At 39.1% G+C, this 16,774-nt stretch overlaps 1 protein-coding gene across 1 annotated transcript in view; it reads left to right on the plus strand.

The window, feature by feature from the left end:
- The window catches only part of AFF2 (AF4/FMR2 family, member 2), a 250,283-nt gene extending 238,588 nt beyond the window's left edge, over positions 1-11,695 (plus strand). The window contains exons 15-20 of the mRNA XM_009997205.1: positions 646-785; positions 1,335-1,398; positions 4,770-4,906; positions 7,767-7,838; positions 8,197-8,290; positions 11,642-11,695. Coding sequence (XP_009995507.1) covers positions 646-785; positions 1,335-1,398; positions 4,770-4,906; positions 7,767-7,838; positions 8,197-8,290; positions 11,642-11,695 — 561 coding nt within the window. The remainder of the gene's footprint in view (positions 1-645; positions 786-1,334; positions 1,399-4,769; positions 4,907-7,766; positions 7,839-8,196; positions 8,291-11,641) is intronic.
- Positions 11,696-16,774: the final 5,079 nt, after the last annotated feature.

Consider the following 16,774-nt stretch of genomic DNA (forward strand, 5'->3'; position numbering starts at 1 on the left):
TCCCTAGTTCATTGGTTCATCTGTAATTGAGTTTATCTGGTTGTGGACCTTGCTTGCAAGTTACAATTGCCTGATTTCAATGCTTCTGGTTTCCTTCTGGTTTTAATCAATGCAAAGTCACAACTCCTGACTTCTGCTTTCCATTCTTCTCTCTGCTCTGTGCAGCAAGGGTGAAGAAACTGTTCCTTGCTGAAACCTGAGCAGACTTTTCATGCACCTTACAGTTAGCTAATAATAATTTAGAAAAAAAAGTTTATATTAGTGTGCTACATCTTGAATTACACTGCATTTACATCCAGCCTTTCTGCATTAGATTTCCCCACCCTTGCTTTAACCAATGTCACTAGTCAGTAACATTGTGGTATCCAGCCTGACTTCACCTGAGGGTGTGAGTTAATGAGTTCAGGTGAGGGGTCATAATGCCTAATTAACCTGATGGGCTTAAAAGGGATAGAAGGCTTTGTGAAGTAGCCTGAATGTTGTTGGGTATATGAGTGCTACTTTGTACCTTAGCCTTTTGTTTGTTGGGGTTGTGCTTGGGTTTTTTGCACGTGGCTGGGATAGGGAATGTGGATGTGACCGCTCCTATTGCTGGAGGGTGTTTGTTTGTGCTATGAAGAGTTAATAACAGTCCTTTTTTTCTAGGAGGAAGAATCTCACAATGCACCAACAGCCAACACCCTTCATGACACTAGCCATCTAGAATCAGACATCTGGTCTGCAATGCCAACACTTTCCAATGGGAATTCTGAGCCCAGAAGACCCAAAATTACATTTGATGATGTGTAAGTATTATTTGATCTCAGTGTGAGCTGCATGTTATGTAGTTGGGATTTTCAGGCAAGCAGAGCTCCTGGAGAAAGAGTCTGTCTGCTTACAGTGCTGGTGCTGGGCACCTGTGTGCTTAGTGCTGCACAGAGGCACACACAGTTTTAATCTTTACAAATGAACTGTTGTCACTGATTAATGAAGACTCTGTTGATAAATTGTGAATGTTAGTTCACAGTAATTCTTCTTCATTTTTTTTTATTTTAGCTCCTCTAATGGAAACTTCTTATACTTAATTAGTTTAAAATATTTTTCCTTTTCCTGTGTTCAGCACACATTAATGGGTCCTTTGGGTGGCCAGTTCCTATAGCTAGTTACTTTACATTCTGGTCACCCATTGTATCTTTGCATACAGCAGCTTCAGATTAATATCAGGTTAAGGTTTATAGAGATAAGTGGGTGTATATGTCAAAATTGTTCTTGGAAGCAGTCAGCAATTTTCTCAAACATTGTTTTTCCAAATGTATGGAAGCGAAGAGTTGAATTAATTCATTTTATCTCTTTAGGCTTCACAATGCAGATTATTACATGCAAGAGGCTAAGAAGCTAAAGCATAAAGCAGATGCATTGGTATGTTATCACAGTTTGGGGGTTTTTTTGTCTGTTTCCACTATGGAGCTGGGTGTTACAAAAATTCTCAATGTCATCTAAAGTCTCAGAAAGCAAAAGGAACTCTGCTATTGACTAAGGTATGCTTCAGATTGTGGGCCATAAACACAGCATCCACAGGTCAAGCCCTGAGCACCATTCCTAGACTTTAACAAGTCATTCCCCCCCCCCCAAAAAAAGAAGCTCCTAACAATAGCTGGTATCTCATCTGAGGAGGAACAACAACCATGCTGTTTATGGAGGATGTAAGATAGCTGCATGAAAGATGATGTGCTTTTGAAATTTTTTTCCAATTCATTTTGAGCCTAAAACAAAAGTGTTGAAATACTCCGTAACAGAAAGTTAAGAAAAGCAAATCACCCTTCACCCCATGATCATGTGGTGAAACTGTTTAATGATTTTCCATCCAATTGTTAAAAATTTGCAACAATTGATTTTTAAATAGTATATTCATTTTTATTGCATGCTTTGAGGCTGATAAATAAAGACTCAAAACACTGCTTCCCCCCTAAACACTTCTGATGAGGTCGTTCAATGCTGGGAAAGCTTTTTCTCTCATTTTACCCCAGCTACAATTCCAGTAAGATTGACCTAATTTTGCAAAGTGTTTTGATTCTGTTAAACCTACTTAAGCTGACAGATTATATTCTATCGTAGTTTGTTCAATCTAAGCTATTGCTAGCACTGAGGCACCTTTAATAGCTGTTTGCTCCCTAGGCAGGGACTGTACATAGAGTACAGAACAGCAGCTCATTGAGGCAGGGTTAGTGGGACTTGGCTCCTCTATTTATTTAAGCTGTCTAAAATGGTGTGTGGCTGTTCACTTTGCCCCTCAAATTCACATTTGAAAAAGAACTGAGTGTTTATTCACCTTTCATTTTGTTATTTATGGGGTTTTATTCATACATCTTGTATCACTCCACATCAGAGATTTTGTGCTTGAAAGTAAGTGTCAAAAAAAAAAAAAAGCCCAAAATATTTGCATGCGATGTTTTTTAAAAAATATATAAAAAATTGGTTTTCCCTGTGCTGTCAGTAAGCTGAAGGAAATGTGACATGTCAAGCTGCCTACTTTATCTCCTCACGCTCCCTTTAGACTTGGGGCACAGTGTTACCGGGTGTGTTTTCTGTGAAAAGTGGGTGCAGGCTTTTGGCAACCTGCCATGGGTGCCAGTAAGGCAGTAGCTGTCCCTCCTGACCTTCCCAGGAGGTGACCTGCACTGCTTCCTGCAGCCCAGCTCAGCAGAGCACGGAGCCCTGGCGTCTGCTGGTGGGAAGGGCTGGCAGCAGCAGACTGACACCACCTCCCACAGCCAATTGACCTTTAAAGAAAATACATGTGGTTCTGGCATGGGGATGCCGGCTCCACACTGGCAAATATTTCAGGCTCCTGATGATCTCAATGTGCTATGTCAGTCCACTTTCCTCCACAGTCTGATTCACTCAGGAAGTGTTGACCTGTCTCCTGTCCTCTTACCTTTGACTGTGCCCTGCAGAATCAGGAGTGTTTCTCAAGCAGAACTAAGAGGAACAGGCACAGCACATCATGCTGCTGCCTGCAGGCAGGCCTTGCCTGTCACATGCAGTTTGACACCCTGAGTGCTCTTGTGGGAATGTGAGGCCATCCAGTATGACACAACTTGTTGGCAGACATAAATAACCGTGAACAAAGTATCTGCTTTTTCTTTCTGCTATTAGGTCTCAACTTTTTTTTTCCCACCCAATACAGCTGCACACAAATTATCTCCATGTTACACATTTGCTGTGCTATCCCATAGTATTAGTTGTCCTGTGGAAACAATTGCTTCTGGTTCCTCAGTGCTGACATGACAAAGCACGCACAGCACTGAAAGATGTGTTGCAGTTGCTAGAAAGATAATGCATATGACCTCAAAATGTGTCAGCAAATGTTAATGAGATTTGTGGTAATGCTGTTTGTGAGCTTGTACGGAAAATCGATTTCTGGTGAAGGGCAGGGTGGTTTGCATCTTATGGGAGCAAGCCCGGGAAAAACCATCCTGGGACAGCAGTAAGGAATCTGCTCATCTGGATGAGCTGCTGCAGGGGAAGCATATGGAAGAGATCTTGGAGACCCTGCTGTACTCATGGCTGAGCTGGAGTAATTCCACCAGTCAGCGTGGAGCAAAGGGCAGGATTCAATCCCGTTTCTGGCTCAAACTGTGTGCCTGCACTAAACCTGCTTGCAGCTTTATCCTTTTTTTTAATACCACAAAAAGTTATCTTTGAAAGAGTTGAAGCAAGGAGTTTGAAGAATATGCTGAGAAGTGGCCACTGGAATAGAGAGAAAACATTTGAAAATACTTCCCCTATTGTGATCATTCAGGTCATACCTATTGATTATACAAAGGCTTTGTATGTAATCAATGCACAGGTACAGAACTTGAAATTAAGGGCATGTAGAGGGAACTAGTTATAAGGATTGCTTAGATGTAGCAACAAAGGCAAATATACAATTACCTTGACCCAATACTAAATGTTCTGCTTAGCATGTTGCTAGGGTAGGCTTCCAGTTTGTGAATGGCAAACATATGCAGATGCATCAAAAATATTTTGATAGAGACATGCAGAGAAATTTTTCAAAAATACTTTGATAGAGACATGCATTTTTTTTTAAATTATTTCAAGTACATTAGATCTTATATCAAATGCCACATTAGTAGAATTCTTAGATCTAGCTATCAAAAATTGAAAATGTTAAATACTGTTATAAAATACTTACTATAAAAGTGTCATATATAATATTCATTACACATAAAATAAGAAATCAGTATGTCTAAGTCAGTTTAATCACAACCATTAAGAGAGCTAAAACCTTTTGCAATAAAATCCTGGTAAAATAAAATATTTAGCAGTGCTATATTTTCTCCTTTTTTTTCCTGCTCTTTCAGTCATCACCTAAATGATGAGATTTTTTTTTTTGGGCAACAGTTAACACAGAATGTGACATCTGACAAATGTCCTGGAGTTGTTACTTAACCCTTGCATAGTGACATTCAAATTCAGTTCATATATTGAGGAACAATATGGATTTGTTCAAAAGAGCTCAGTGTCCCTCATTGCCTGGGTAAATCCATAAATCTGGTATCTAAAAATGGATGTATAGTGACTTTGCTTTATAGAGCATCTGGCCCGATACTACCTGAAGAGATTTGGTAAAAACCTAGAACCTGCCTTAATGACTGTATGAATTAATTCTTAACTATCAGCATCACTTTGCTTTCATCCTAATGCTCGTGTTGCTTTGTATGATGATCTGTCTACCTAGAAATTAGAGCTGAAGGATTTTCTTGACAGTGTCATTCCTCTTTCAGCTGGAGAAGTTTGGCAAAGCAGTGAATTATGCTGATGCTGCCCTTTCCTTCATCGAGTGTGGGAATGCTATGGAGCGAGATCCATTAGAAGCTAAATCTCCATACACCATGTACTCAGAGACTGTGGAACTCATCAGGTTAATGTCCTTTCTGTGATCATTTTCATAATCTCATTTCAGTCATAATTAGAACCTGCTATGTTTTAAAAAATACCATTTCAACGTATTAATGATTTGTCCAAGGCATCTTCATCTCAGAAGTCATCATAATTAGTTCTTGCCATTTTATTAATGTCATGGAAAATTTATAATTGATGGACACTGCTTTTATAAATTATCCCCTTTAGAGGTTATAATGCGAGGTTATAATTTGCAATATTCATAAAATTAAAATTGAAATGTAGTGGGTGGAAGTAAAGTATAGTAATTTCACTGTTTGGCAATGACACTTGTCTTTTAAAAGGTGTAGTTTTATAATTCAAAACATTAAAGTGAGTCTATCAGGATTTCTATTACAAACCTTGTTTTTAGAGGTTTATAACTTGGCTGTTGAAAAAAAAAAAAGTGAAACTTGGCACAGATCATAGCCAGAGAGGAAGCTTTCCATGTATATTGCATTAAAAAAGTATAATTTTTATTATTAAAGAAATGTGAACCAGCTGAATTAGGTTTAATACAGTGTTGTAGACTTGTAGGCTACAATATGGATGAGAGCACCTTTACTTACTAATAAAATGTCTGAATTATTATTTTAAAATCCACTACTGTTCCCTATAACTGTTCCATAGTGTTGGCTCTGTAGCAATAATGGTCTCCTGAGAAACTCAGGGCTTGTTTGCTTTACTTGTACAAATTATCAAAGTGAAATCAAGCAGGATTAAATCTTACCTGTAAGTAGAACAGGATTTCTCCTCTTCACTGTGATGCAGCTTTGCTTTCCCCAGTGTATGCTGGGAATAACACCATTAATGTCAGTGTAATTACTGGAAGTTTACACAAGAGAAAGAAAAGGAGGCAAATCACACCCTAAATGTTTGGTTTTCAATATGATAAAGGTAGGGGTTTTTTGTAATGTGCAGGATTTTAACATGCCAGATTGGGTATTTGGGACTGCCAAAAATAATGCATGTTTTACATTTTTAATAAGTAGGTATTTACATAATAAAACATATCAAATCTTTAGAAGCTCTTAGTCTCAGGTAAATTGTATGCCTGTTAAATATTTAAAAACATGGGTTTACATTCTACACTTCATAAAAAAGAAAATCTAAAGTGATTAGTCAACAAGAAAGTTACGTTCATTCAACACTTAAAATCCAAGTGAAACCTTCGAGAGCAGAGGGCTTGAGCAAAGGAGGTGATTACCTCTGCCCCATGGTGCTGAACCTCTTCCTGCACTGACTGTGGCCTGTTCAGTACTTTGTGTCCTGTGATACACATTTATAGTTGTAGGGCAGGATACATTGTAGCTAAGGAAATATTCTTATATTATGAAATGAGATGCTCCTTCTTTAAAGGAGCCCACATTTATTTTTATTTCTCAAGAAAAGCATATGGACAGTTGAAATGCTTGTTCCTCAGTCCCTTTTCGTTGCTGTCAGTGGTCAGGCATGGAAGAAAGGGAATTGCCCAGGTGAGCAGCAGGCTGGTACAGGTTAAGTAACATCCATGCACAAATAGACAATTCTTGTGGGCTACACAGGGTGCTGAATGTACAAACCAGCTCTGCAGCTAATTGCACACACTTTCTCAGTGTGGCTCCTAATGTTAACAAATATTTTTATTGTCAGGTAAGAAATAGGAGGAGATTTTTCTCACTTCTCCCTTCATCAGAGGCATCATTTTCCCCTTCTGCATTAGCTGTGTCTGCCCTGAGTATCTGCATCAGACACCTATTTGTGAGAGCAAGTGGAGTATCAAAGACACGGGGAATATCAGATCTGACTGTCAAAGATGTTTTCTGTTGATAGTAATGCTAAAATCCCTAATGTAACACTGAAAATCCCAAAGAGCCATGATCCTGGTTTTGATCAGATTTATTCAGTGGGACTGGAACAACAATACCAAAGAGTAGGCGAGGCAGGACATGGAGGAAGCACATCAGGAGTGTGCTCCAGCTAAGGGCTGGGGATGGGGCTGGTGGGAGGGAGGAAGGCAGAGGGAGAGCAGCACTGCCTGCCTGCACTCCATTACCTCCTTGTAAATGAGAACTCATCAAGACTGCCTGGATACCTTAAAACTTTCTTATGCAACGCTGAACCCTATTACTTATTCTAACACAAGTACCTGTGAAATTGCATTAGGGCTCAGAACAATGATTTTATGCAATGAATTGATTTTCAAGAGACTAAATGCATGGAATGGAGTGTGCTCAGTTAAAGGAAAAAAAAAAAAGAAAAAAGAGGAGATAGAAATACTCAATCTTTGACCATCCAAATGCTGGACAGCAGCAATTAAATGGAGTAGGGAGGCCAGCTACACAAGGCTCATAAATTAATGGACCCAAGAATTAAAAAAGCTATGAACATGACCTTTATTTTATTTCAAAGAATTTTCTACATACAATATTTTAAAGCTTTGAAGAAGCATTTATGAGGATTTTGAAGGTATTATTTAAGCCCAAGGTATTATATGCAAAACCTTATTATATATTACTGTACTTTTCAGTACATACAGGGCCAAGAGCTTATGTTTCTGGCCAACACTCATCACAAATATTTGCAGGACTCATCCTAGATGGCTGGATATAATATCATGAATATGCCCAAGAATAGTTCACCTCATTGGCTCAGAAAATGGGTTGGTGATTTACTTCAGCCCTCCAGATTTTAAGTGGTGCTTTCTGTTGAATTTTACATTGATCTCTTCATTACAGAACAATGTGAATATTAACTGTTGCTGTCAGAGAAGAATATTTATGTATGGCTGTTATTTTGCAGTGTCACTAGTATTCCAGGAAACATCTTAACTCTCAATTTCTTCTCACCTTTCTGACAAGGTATGCAATGAGACTCAAGAATTTCACAGGCTCTTCTGCCACAGAAGGGGACAAGAAATTAGCAGTTTTATGGTAAGTCCCATTGCGACAATGAGAGAAGCAGCTAAAATCTTAAGGAGGACTTTAAAAGTACTGAATTACTTAAGCAGCTTACAGAAGATCATTATTCTTGTTTTCCATTAAACTATTAAAGGATAACTAATGGATTTCTTCAGCAGCTGACTAAACATTTATTCTTCTAATTTATACTGTTATCAAGATGGGATTTTAATGCTTTTGACCATTTTTTTTTATTTCTCCATTTGCTTATGTTTCAAAATCTAACCTTAGAAGAGAAACTACAAAATATAGGTTAGCATTTGGGGTTTTTTACAGTTTATAGGTTTCATTAAGCAATGGCATTAACATAATCCTTTCCTAATTACCACAGCTACCGATGCCTATCACTTCTCTACTTGAGAATGTTTAAACTAAAGAAGGACCATGCTATGAAGTACTCCAGATCTCTGATGGAATATTTTAAGGTAATTTTTATTCTGTTTAATTTACAGATATGTAATGAATTCCATACCAGCACTGAGACTTCTCACAAGTATAACTGCATGACTTAAAATTCCCACATTTAACCTCTCCTCTGGGAAGTGCAGGCAGGGTGGCTTCCAGGGAGTGAGGACAGAAGTGATTTGGGGGATTTTTGGATTAGTCACTTGAATCAAAGGAACATACTCAATAAGTCTACTAAAATAACATTATTCTCAACACCGTGTAATGTTTATGCAAGTTTCTGAAAAGGAAACTGATTCTTTCAAGATTTCAATGTGCAAGTGATTATGAACTGACCCCCAATGAACCATAATAAAGCAATTCTTTAGGCTTTAGCTAGTTAAATTTAGATTTTAAATTCAGTGAGATTTGCTGAAGCTTATTGGAGACCTGGAAATTTCTCTTTTTATTTCTGTGGAACTTCAAATTGCCTTACCTACATCTTGAAAGTTTGCCTTTACCTTGGATCAAGTGGAGAGCAGCTGATTGTCATGACTTGGTGATGTTTACCTTGTCAAATGCTGTTTACCCAGGGTAAGAATGACAAGTACTCACCATTCCTCAATTAAGACAGAAACAATCTTTCTTCAGCTCTGCCAAGGTTTTGAGATTTATGGTTTACTGGTTAATGCTTTTTGAAGCATACATTAATTCTTGTACTTTATTACTATATATTATTCTATAATTATGTAATTATACTGGTGTGTCAGCCCATCAGTCTTTTTTGGTTGTTTTGGGTTTTTTTCAGCCTCTGTAAATTTGTTCCAGGCTTTGACATACTAGTACTGCAAACCAATGCAACTTTTAACGCTGCAGTTTTCATATTTTTATGTAAATGGTGATTAAATGGTCCTTCCTCCATAAAACTCCAGTACTATTATGGTAGCAACCACCACTTGGTCCTGACTTCCCTGAGGTCCTCTGTGTGTGTGTCTCTCTGTAACTTCAATAATGTTACCCATGATCCTCTGCTTAAATTGAGGCTCTTGAAGTCATTAGAAGTGTCTCTGTTGTACTCAGAGAGATTTCAGTCAGAGGTTGGCACAAGACATTAAATTAGAACTGGACACATTGATAACCTCAGCATTTTCATTAAATGTATTCCATCCATTTCAGATTTCATCCAGGGTGAATGTAAATTGTCTCTTAAAAAAAAAGGTTATTAGACAAATAATTTTATAAACTTCTCCTGCAGAAAGTAATGATTTCTTAAAAAAAAATAGAAGGGAATGGGGGGATTCTCTCTTCCCTCAAAGCCACTTTACTTTCTCTAGCTGTGCAAATAGGTATAATGAGGAACATATTACTGCTCCCAGTATAAGACCATTTTACTGCATCCACGGAGTGAAAATGTCTTTTAATGTAAATGAAAAGAAGAAAAAAATGTAAAACATAATACAATAGACCAATCAGGAATTTAGGCATCCAGATGAAACTTGAGTATTCCAGCTAGTGTTTCTGTGTGTATGCTATGGGCACTGTAACTCAGGGCTGGAAGCAGTGTTGGAGTGTACACAGATTATATGGTCAGGATCTTTTTGTAGTAAAGGCATAGGAGAGGAGAAGAATGGGAGCTGTTACCTATGAATTAGTTTTGTATTGCTGCACAGTGTTCTCTGTTCACTAGCAAGAATCCGTAATACAAATGGAATAGATTAACTCTTTGATTAGAGTTGTGTTCAGAATTTTGCACAATTTTAACTGTGAAAACCAGCCCCCTGTTTACAGCAGAGCTGGAGAGGAATTTTTCGGCTGAATTGTTTTTCTTATTTTTCCTCATGAATGCCACTTTGTCCAAATTGAAACCATTTGTGTACAGAACTGGTTCTGATTAATTTCCAATTCGAAGTTTAAAATTTTTTTTGACATTTCAAAACAGAAAATAACCAATTAATCACAAAAGTAGTTTTGAGATTTTGAGACAACTGGAGTAAAATATAACTAAAATTAAAAATTTTAAAATTTAAGATAGAAATCAAGCTTTTTAAGATGAGCTAAAGTGGCATCCGTTGATGTATTTAATCTAAAAGTTTGAGGACAATTTTTATATTTTGAAAATGTGTTGTCAATAGTCACTGGCAAAAATATTTCAAATATTTTCATTGTCAAATAACTACCTCCAAACAAGATGTAGTCTTAATCTTAATGATCTAGTATTTGTCTCCAGATACTGTCAGGAACAATCCCCATGCAGTAGAAACTAACATCAAAGCTGTGTCTTCATCCTTGAAGACTTCCCAGAGGAGTTTAGGATCTTACATATGAGGGGGTGGCAAATACAGACACTACACATACTCTGTCCTGCAGAACAGTCAATTTCATGCTCACAGCTTTCATGAACCACAGTGACACACTGTGTAGGAACATGCAAGGCCAGTATGGTGGTTTGGGAAGCGTTACTGCTTTGGCAAGTTTAGCTGCGTTTTAAAAGGCAAGAGTGGGATTTTGCTCCCAGAGTCAGACTTTGGGCCATGCCCTGAGCTGCTCTGTGCTCCGCTCAGTCTTTGTGCCTCACATGCAAAATAGCAATTGCAGTAACCGGAAGAATCTTGTAATAATGTCAGTAATACTTTGCAGAGAACTTGTAAAATTTGATTGAATTTTCACTGTGGTTGCTGACTTCTTTGCAAGGGAGCTCAGGGTGATTGTTTTCAGAAAACACACAAAGATAGCTTCAGCACTGATACTACTGCTTTTTATGGGAACTAAGATACCACCCAGCCTGACCAAGACTGGAAAAATCTGAGCTTTATTGTTGCTGGGCAATCTTTTTGTACAGGGTTGTACAAGGTGCTACACAGACGTGAAAGGCAGAATGAGTAAGCAGGTAAGGAAAGTCAATTTGTGCAAATAAAATACATAAAAACAAGGGCATTAAAGCAGATCTTTACTGGAAATTTTATTCCTACTACTATCTGAATCCCGAGCCACTTTCCCTTGCAACTTGGGAGGGATTAATTTCATTAAGACTCCAGCCCAAATTCTTTTTGTTTCTTATTAAAAGATTGCAGGTCCCCCTAAAGATAAGAAGTCATTTGCGCTCTGAAGAACTTTGTAGAATAAGTTTCAGTAGTAATTAAACCACTTCTTTGTGAACTACCTCTGCTTTTACTGGAAGTTTACTGTATTCCCTCTTTCATCAAGAGACTTTCACGCTAGTGGTTGGAACCTGCCAATCATCCACCAGCCATTTAATTATGGGACTGATGTGCAGAGCTATTCTGCTACATGCACTGTAGCTCTTGCAAGAGAACAGGGAGTGTTGAGCCTTGTGTCATCAGTATTCACATATGTGTGACATCTTTATTTATTCTTTTGTTTTGTACTTGCAGAATTCTTCAAAAGCCTCACAGGCCCCCTCACCTTGGGGCGGCAATGGAAAGTGAGTATTTTCTGCTGATTACTTCTGTCTGGGAACAAGTGGTTCTAAGATGGGGGAGAAATGTTTTGGTGCCACTAAAGGCAAAGGGCAGGCCATAACTCAGTGGTTTGGGAGCTACAGGTACGTTTCAAATATATAGCAGGTAAAAAATGTTCTTCTGGGCTACAGAACTGGTCTTAGGGCTGCCAGGTACCCATGTAAGCCATCGAGTGTGGGTGGAAGGAAGAGCTGAAACACACCTTATCTTTGTGCAAAGTCCTCAAAAGTCTAAAATCAGCCATGGTGGGTATGTGCTGAATTCTTTGACAGTTTGTTTTGTAAGCCAAATGAAGGCCATAAAAATATCTGTTAATTAGCAAGCAAGTACCATGTCATTTCAGGAAGCCAAAGTAAAGTTAACCTTCATTGCAATGATTTTTCAATGATTCGTTCAGTAATGAAAGACCAATGAATATTTCATTGATATATGGTAAGTGCTGTTAAATAAAACTGAAGGCATAATAGTGGTGAAAATGTGAAGGCACTTAGTCAACCAATTATCAGTGGCTTTATCCTAACATTAAAACACCCTTGCTCAGATATGAAGTCAGCTATGATCTGCTGTCCTTCGCATTTCTCCTGGCCATGCACACAGATACAGTAAAACTAAGGAGAAGGATTTTTCCTTTCTTTATTTATTTGAGTTGGCTGAATTCTAGATGAAAATAATTGTTGTTAGTGGTCTATTTCTGGTGGTTCATAAGAAGAAATTACTGCTAGACGCTCCAAGGAAGCTAAGTAATAAAACTGTCGAAGATGTCAAAGTTTAGAACTCAAAGAACTGAAGTTTTCAAACAGACTTTGTTCTGAATCACTCCAAAACCAAGAAAAACTCCAACATTTTGCTCAAAGGAAAATATTGGCATAGATAATTCAAAATGTTTTGGGATATATAGATATACACACACACTCCCAATACACAAGATTATTTTGAGTGTGTGTGTGTATATAGATATTTAAGTGACACAAACCGAAGTGATGAAATAAAAAAATCACTTAAAGAAAAATGTAAAGGTATTTTAACATTGGAAAAGCAACTTCTAAATTAAATTATTTGATATGGTCCAGTTTTTCAAGGCATTTAAATGTCAATGAATCTTTGTATTGCAATAAAAATGCAGTAAGGTTTACATAAAGTTTTAGTACTGAAATAGACCACTGGAGCATTACACGTCATTTGTTCCTTAAAAAGTGATTTATACCTAAAAAGTTGACGGAGCAGAAGTTATCAATTTATTCCTGTCCTATAATAGACCCCCATGAAGTGTGTGCTCTGCAGGTGATGATTTCTCCCTTGCCATTTAAAGGAGCTGATTAGTGCCCAGGATTTGGAATCAGTGGGTTTTGACTGGAGGAGAAAATTCTTGCCACATTTTAGGCAGCAGTAGCCCAGCATTCAGGTCAGCATCACTTCTAACATAACACCCAGCTGGTCGGTCTCTTCCCACTACTTTTGGAGATAAAGAAGCAAAGCTCTGAAAGTGCACATCTCTATCTTGTAGTCAGAGAAGGAAGCACTTGACATGTAAGAATAACTGAATGTGACATGGCCTTGTTGTCACGGTGTTATTCTGACACCTGTGACTCAGCATACAAAGACCACAGTCCACACTCAGGTCTTCTGTCTGGAGTCTCAGAAGAAAAGCTCTCCAGCTGGCTCAGCATTGCTGTGTATCTCAGGTGTCTCTTGGTGGCCCCAAGAATTGTCACGGGCTTGGTGCTGCCACTGGCAACATGTGCCTTCCCCAGGGCTACTCTCTACAGTTTCCCCTTATTCCCCTGCAAATTTGTGCTGGATGGGAAGAGAAGTTGCACACTACAGAGGAGACACCAAACACCATCAGCATATGGCACCACTGGAGATAGATCACAACCTCATTCAGAGTGAGGAGACAGCAGGCTATTCTTAAATATTTTTTCTGACCAGAGCAAAACTTATCCATTGCCATGAAGTGTATTCTGCGTGGGATCTCAAACCATCAAAAATCTCAGCTTGGCTTACTGGAATTTCTGGCCACTTTTGTTTGAAAGGGTTGTGAACCTTGACAAAGTTGGCCTCTGTTCCAGGCTGGCAATGAAGCAAATTTTCCCTGGTTTCATTACAGAAATGTTTCCCACCTCTAGCGACAGAAAGCACAAAATAGAGGGATTTAATAGACTCACCACAGTAATAATGGCTGTGCACAACAGGGTAAATCCAATGAACAATGTGCTTTATTTGGCAGAAGTGCGTCAGCTTCTTGTAAGTGGCTCTAACAAAATACTCCTGATCTCCTCAGATACTTATGATTTTTAACTGCTCCCAGACCTAATCTAGTATAGTTCAGCTCTTCTGTGCATTAAAGACACTGTGGCATATCAAGTAACCAGGATGTTTAAAGACTTTAAAATAAAACATTTGTGCCATAGTACATGTTTAAACCATAACACATAAGCTGTGTAAAAAGCTACTAGCTGCTAAATTAATGTGGTCTCTACCTCTGGAAAAAGAATGTATCACAGGAGCCTGTTGTTGAGCACAGGTAGTATCAGGGCACTGCTGGAAAATCTGCAGCAAAAGCTGTTGCCATAAACACCTTCCAGCCCAAGGCTGTGCTGTGGTGGCAGCCTGTCCTACAGCACCTGCAAGGTGTCAGCACAGCAGGTCTGTGCCCACACTTCGTGTTCAGGACCATTGACGGTGGCTTGTAAAGCCAAGAGGAAGAGCCTTTCTATCCTAGGGTTTGGATCAGGCCAATAATCAGTCTGAGTGAGCTTGATGCTGTTGCACAGCATGAAGCATCAGTGGCTGCCTGTCAAGGGCGGGTTTGCAACATCCCTATCCAGAGAGTTTTGGTGTCTTTGCTTCATGCAGAGAGTGCCGGGAGCGCCTCAGCTCTGCATTTGAAGTGTGTTCCACAGCAAATTGAATGCATTTGTTTAGGTAAGTGGTTCCAAATGGGGGCAAAAGAAGAAATTTTTGGAACCCTTAATTATACTTTGTGAAACAAATTTTCAAAGAGAATAGCTGTATGTGAGTGTTCAGCACTGTACAGCTCTAAACATGAGCCTGCTGTGCTGACCTCTGCACTGCCTGCAGCCAGGAGGTGATTCCTAATTGCTGGTATTAGAATTAAAGGAAAATCTATATTAGAACGTTAGTGCTGCACTAAGTAGGTAACTTAAAACACTGCTCTCACAAAACTGTGCGGATAAACTGGAGGCAATTAGAAACAAATCTCCATAGCCAGTCTTGAAGAATCCTACAGAGATATTCATAATCCTACAGTACCTTCAGCTCCTAATACTACTCTGCAGGGTGCTTTTAAGACTTGCACTTTACTTATTGTGGTGACTGTATTTGTAGCAAACTGTCATTGTGGTTTCTACAAAATGCTTTGATAATAAGCCAATATTGCACATTGAGTGTTTTCTAACTGCCATTGCAGCTTCTGGCAGCAGGTAGAAAAATCATTACAGCTATGAGATACTTCTTTATCTGAAAGATTGCTCTATTTTTATGATAGTTGTTTTGGTTTTTTTAAATAACAGGTTCATTTGTAGGGAGAATTAAATCCCTTTTTATTTTCAGTCATTCACAGTTTATAAGCTCTCCTTTCTCACTAAGCCAGGAGATAATACTGCACATTTTCCCCTGACCAGGGTGCAGGAATTTTTCAAGTGTGTTTGGGATGGCAACAAAGTGGTGTGTGTAAGGGGGACTCACTCTCCCTTTACCTCTTGCAGGAGCACAGAAACACCATCGCCCATGTCCCTGAGCCCATCTCCCATCAGCTCTGCTGGAAGCAGCGTGGGCACCGCCAGCTCCTCCTCAGCGGGGACCATCACCATCCCTCAGCGCATCCACCACATGGCTGCCAGCCACGTCAACATCACCAACAACGTCCTGCGGAGCTACGAGCACTGGGACATGGCTGACAAGCTGACTAAGGAGAACAAAGGTGCCCGCTCGGCTTCTTCCTTGTCCACTTTGACTCATCAGCTTTAGCTTTCTTTCTGTTCTCGTAGGCGTTGTTGGGCATTGGACCCAGAACCGCCGCATCTAAGAGCACAACTGTGACAGCTTGAGTAAGCAGACCAAATCTGCTTGCTGGCCACTGTAGCCAAAGCCTATCTTCTCTTGTCAAGCACAGAGGGGGGAGTGTAACCACGCTGAACATGGGGTTATCAGAGCAGCTGGCAAATAATTTAGTGAACATGAGCCCCAAGCGATGAGAGCTTTTGAGTCCGTGAATTCGTTCACAGTTTCAGTTTCTCATAGAGCACTGAGGTTATTTTCATACTGCTCTGTCAACTGGTTTAAGACTATTAAAATGCTAGCTAGCATAATAAGCAAACAGTAGTTGTTGTGTTTATGCAGGGAATACAATTAGGAGGTGTCCACTGAAAGCCATGACCTTGACTCTTCCATGATTGGATTGCAAACCTGCTTGTTTATTCCTAACAACAGCATGTCAGTCTTTACCGCAGTCGTTTCAAAGGAGTTTTGGCAAGCAGTTTGTGACTGGGTTATATTGTGTATAGTGGAGTGGCTGAGATGTAACTAAAGGACAAATTTGGCCTTTTGTTGGCCAGCTGTGAACTGCCCCACGATAATGTAATTATTCAGATTCCAGCTTTGGGCTTACACAAATCATTGACAAAACTTTCTTTGACACCAGAGGTGCAGAGCCTAACTGGGAAATACGCTCATCGTGAATTGGCTCATTCTCTTAAATTATACTGAGATTTCAGATGGCTGACTCTTCCTGACAAATGTGCTCACTCTAGGCAGTTTGATCTTACTCCCATTAATGTCAGTGGCAAATTTCCACTGATTTAGAGAAGCTAAGCTTGAGATTTATAGAGTTTTATGTCTGAATGGTGGGTCGTAATGATCTATCCCTGGATGAGGAACAATAATAGAAGTTCTGTCCAGTCCTCCCCACTGCTTCTTGTCTTTGTTCACATTGGTTAATTTAGTAGCAGTGCAGTCATTTTGGATTTTTTCCATAGCTGCATCCATTTTCACAAAATGTGAAACTGATTCCCTGTCAAATGCACT

The sequence above is a fragment of the Chaetura pelagica genome, unplaced genomic scaffold (genome assembly GCF_000747805.2).
Source record: "Chaetura pelagica isolate M959 unplaced genomic scaffold, ChaPel_1.0 scaffold344, whole genome shotgun sequence".
Classification (NCBI taxonomy): Eukaryota; Metazoa; Chordata; class Aves; order Apodiformes; family Apodidae; genus Chaetura; species Chaetura pelagica.